The 4,219-nt window shown below is 52.0% G+C and overlaps 2 protein-coding genes across 2 annotated transcripts in view; one reads left to right on the top strand and one right to left on the bottom strand.

The window, feature by feature from the left end:
• The window catches only part of LOC128276241 (UDP-glucosyltransferase 2-like), a gene marked incomplete at its 3' end in the record, with an annotated part of 6,036 nt that extends 4,788 nt beyond the window's left edge, over positions 1 to 1,248 (bottom strand). Inside the window, exons 1-3 of the mRNA XM_053014713.1 lie at positions 1,219 to 1,248; positions 1,052 to 1,139; positions 7 to 973 (exon numbers count right to left, since the gene is read on the bottom strand). Of these exons, the coding sequence (XP_052870673.1) occupies positions 7 to 973; positions 1,052 to 1,139; positions 1,219 to 1,248 (1,085 nt within the window). The remainder of the gene's footprint in view (positions 1 to 6; positions 974 to 1,051; positions 1,140 to 1,218) is intronic.
• Positions 1,249 to 2,755: 1,507 nt separating this feature from the next.
• On the top strand, positions 2,756 to 4,212 carry LOC128276239 (UDP-glycosyltransferase UGT5-like; the record flags this gene model as incomplete). The annotated part of the gene is made up of 1 exon (XM_053014711.1): positions 2,756 to 4,212. A coding segment is annotated over exon 1 (1,419 nt), but the record flags the coding sequence as incomplete, so codon positions are not given.
• Between the last annotated feature and the right edge of the window lie 7 nt (positions 4,213 to 4,219).

Genomic DNA, 4,219 nt, shown 5'->3' with positions numbered 1-4,219 from the left:
TGGAATGGCAGCAGCAATCCATACCCAGTGCGTTCCGCTTTGCCCATGTTCAGGAACTGATCGCCAAACACCGGAATACCGATCACCGGCACCCCGTGGAACATCGACTCCGTCGTGCTGAGCAGTCCTCCGTGCGTGATGAAAAGCCTCACATTGGGATGTGCCAGGATGTCGTCCTGTGGCCACCACGCCTGCACGATCACGTTGTCGGGTTTGTTCGGTAACGTTTCGTCTTCCCACTTCCAAAGCACCGTCTGCTTAAGTCCGGCAAACACCCGGAGGATCGCATCGCGCTTCGCCGCCGGCAGCTGGCGGCTCTGGAGGTTCGATCCGAGCGAGAAATAGATCACACCCTCGGTTGCGTTGTCCAGAATGGCTTTGATGTCTTCCGGCAGTGGGTTCGGTTTGCGTTTCACGTGCATACCACCCACCTCGATCATGTTTGGCACGTACGGGCGCGGATAGCTGAGACTGAAGTGATTGTTAACCAACACCAGCGACACGGAATGCTTCCGCAGGTGCTCGAGCGGAGGTTTTGGTCCGGGGAAAGACTCTTCGTACAATGCACTCTGTACCGGAGCGTCGAGCAGTTGACCAACAACCATATCCGTGACCGTCATCAGCATGTTGCCTATGCGCTCGACGAATGTCATCCGGTCCGTGAAGCGTAGAAACGGATGCGGTACATAGGAAGTGGGCGAAGGCGTTCCGACCATTTCGTTTGTCCAGCGGGATGCCCCAAAAGCCGACACCGCAATGCACGGCGCTCTGAAGAGATGCGCGAAACCGAGATGGGCATCGTTGAGAAAACTCTCCATCACGACGAGGTCAAACTTTTCGTTCGAATTGATCAACTTCACAACGTTCGGGTGCCGTAGCGTCTGATTCGTGAGCATATGTCCAACCTCGTACTTTTTTGTGATGCTCTCCCAAACCGATCGTTCCATCATTTCGAACATGTTGGGCATTACTTCTGCAAGGAACGAAGAGAAAAAGGGTGAGAATGCGGATTCTTTTGATCAGCTGCGAGATTCGTGACGTGAAATCGTACTCTTAAGAACATCGTCACTGACGGTAACATCAATGTCGCGATAATTTTTCAGCGGTTTCTTCTGCGGGAACGGATTGATAACGGTCACCTGTGGAGCGAGAAGGTCGTTGCACATTGCATTGGTTAGCCATACTCATTTTCTACTATCTTCAAATTGATAGCCTTACCTCGTGACCACGTCGAGCCAGTTCCTTCATCAGGGCCGATCCAACGATAAAATGCGAACGGGCGCTCGTTGGAAAAATGCCCAGAATTTTGGCACTTTCAACCGCGGGTGCGAAACCGATCGTGCAACACGCGAGCACGACCAACGCGGCCAACATAGCTGTTGGTTTTACCTCCATGGTGATTTTCGATTTTCGGCACACAGATACCAAACTCTTGCGCTCCGTTTCGCTGCTCGATACGGAATGACGAGCTGCCCATTCCGGTGACCATCTTCCAGTGGGGCCGCCGATCGTCGGTCCCGTCCCGTCGCTATCTCATCGCTGGAGACGAAACGAACACTTTGATGCGAGCGTGAATGTGTGGTGGACGCTATTAGATATTTGTTTGAATTTCAAACAATACCCGACCTCGCGACAACCCCTTGCCGTGTAAATGCGTGAACGTATCGAGGGCAGGTTCATCCTGAAAAGCCTTGGATTGGGTTCATGTCATAATGAAACGTTAGATGGGTAGATAAATAGATTAGCTGCGTTTTCGGCGTTCGCTATTAAAACTGTTGCTACTCCAACTAAAGAACACTCAATTTAAAAATAGGAATTCATGTATATGAACACCCTCTAGATTTTACGTAAGTTATGAATAAATACCGAACAGGTTGAAGAATATAAAACTAAGAATTCATAGAAATCCATTGTTCTGTCCTTTCCACGCTAAGTAATTTAGTGGCTTGAAAAACGATAAATGTAGATAAGGAATTAATCATCAGACTTTTCTAATCGGGTCTTTTATCGATGGTGGTCGCTTAACAGCGATCAAACACTATCAATCATAAAGGTTGTCTCAAAGATTTTGTTCCAAAAACGACTAACCGTTGCCAGTGGCTGATTAAATATTTGTAAGAGATTTCGTCATAGCTTTAGGGGCCGAATTAGCAGCTCCTAAAGTACACTAGCGTTCAGTTTGTCTAATTAGCACAAAACACTAAAGAACGCGTGCAAAAAGCCTCGCCTTTGCATAACATGTCTGATTAGCTTTGAAAGTACCAACGTTTGGTGTCTATTTCCGGCGGGCCGGTAAGTTGTCGGCGTCGGCATTGCGAAGGTCGTTTCCGCGATCGCACATCCCATGGCCGGGAGTCATTGGTTGTAAAGCTTCTGCAAACAAACTGTGCTTGCTCAGCACGTCTCGCCATTTGTCATGGTTAGCGCCAAATAACAAATATAGACCGCGAATGGCGACGACGGCGTTGGCGGTCGCGTTGCCGGTAGACCTAGCGCCGGCTACACGAGGGCTTGCGTAAGGGTTGCTTTCCTTCTTATCTCGCGCATTTGCGCGGACACCATTGAGCGAGAGAGCATCATGGCGCATCTGAACGTGTGATAAGGAAGGACGTTCCGAGCGGACGATAACGTAGACGAACGGATTCACGGTCCAATCAGCCGTTCAGTCAGTCAGTGTGTCAGTCAGTCAGTCAGGTCGGTGGCGATCGGTTTTCGGGGCGATCCTAAGTGGGCATTGCATTAGAAGGAGCGGTGCGCGAAGAGTTTAAGTGGTGCCGTCTACTACGTACCAGAATGCAACTGGTCGGGAAAGTGACTCCTGTGGTCCTGCTGCTGGTCGGTTGTGCCATGCTAGTTCCACAATCGGTAGAAGGTGCCCGGATTCTCGGTATCCTTCCGTCGGTTGGACGATCACATTACATCGTTGGAGCGGGATTGATGCGAGCACTGCTGGACGCCGGTCATGAAGTCACGATCGTTAGCCCGTATGCTATGAAGGGAACCCCGGCTGATCGGCACCGTGACGTGGTGCTTCCGGAACTGGCCGGTGGTCATGGTGTCGAGGGTCCAGATCTGTTTCAGTACAAAAGTGCCCCAAATTTGATGGTCCTCTACATAGTGTACGCAGAAATTGGTCCGTCAGCATCGGAGCAGATCCTGACTAATCCAAAGATGGTGGAACTGATGGAGTCCGGTGAGAAGTTTGACGCAGTGATCGTGGAATCGTTCGCGTCCGAGGTCTTGTACGGGTTGGCGGAACACTTTGGCGGAGAGCTGATGGTGTTCTCCCCGTTCGGAGCTTCCATGTGGACGAACGAACTCGTCGGAACGCCGTATCCGTATTCGTACATCCCGCACACATTCCTAAGCTATACGAACGAAATGACATTCTGGCAGCGGTTTGCAAACGCGCTTGTCGGGCACGCGGACAAGTTTTACTACCGCAATGTGTACCTGCCCGGGCAGGAAGTAATGTACCGGAGGTACTTCCCGAACGCGAAGAAAACATTCGCCGAAACCCTGCAAAGTGTACGTTTGGCGTTTGTGAACCAGCACTTTTCGCTCAGCTACCCGCATCCGTATGCGCCGAACCAGATCGAAATCGGCGGCATTCAGATCGAGGAACCAAAGGCTTTACCCCGGGAACTGGAGGACTATATCGACTCGGCACCGCACGGTGTCATCTACTTTTCGATGGGTTCGATGCTGAAGGGGCGCAACTTCCCCCAGGCGAAACGAGACGCCTTTGTGGACGCCTTCCGTCAGCTGCAGGAGAACGTGATCTGGAAGTACGAAAACGAAAGTTTGCCGAACCAACCGCCGAACGTGCTAATCCGCTCGTGGATGCCACAGAACGACATTCTGGCGCACCCGAAGGTGAAGCTGTTTATTACGCACGGAGGACTCCTGGGGTCGACGGAAGCCCTGCACCACGGAAAACCGATGGTCGGCGTACCGATCTACGGTGATCAGGAGCTCAATCTGGCTCGTGCCGAACGGGCCGGGTATGGAGTGAAGCTGGACTACGAAACGCTCAGCGTGGACACGATTCTGGCCGCCGTCAGGAAAGTGCTGTCCGAACCGTCGTACTCTGTTGCGGCGAAAACCATTTCCCAACGGTACCGCGATCAACCGCTTGGGCCGGCAAAAGCGGCCGTATTCTGGACGGAGTACGTAATACGCCATCGTGGTGCCCCTCAGTTGCAGTCGCCCGCCACGA

The sequence above is a fragment of the Anopheles cruzii genome, unplaced genomic scaffold (genome assembly GCF_943734635.1).
Source record: "Anopheles cruzii unplaced genomic scaffold, idAnoCruzAS_RS32_06 scaffold00792_ctg1, whole genome shotgun sequence".
Classification (NCBI taxonomy): Eukaryota; Metazoa; Arthropoda; class Insecta; order Diptera; family Culicidae; genus Anopheles; species Anopheles cruzii.
This window is presented reverse-complemented; position numbering and strand designations above follow the sequence as displayed.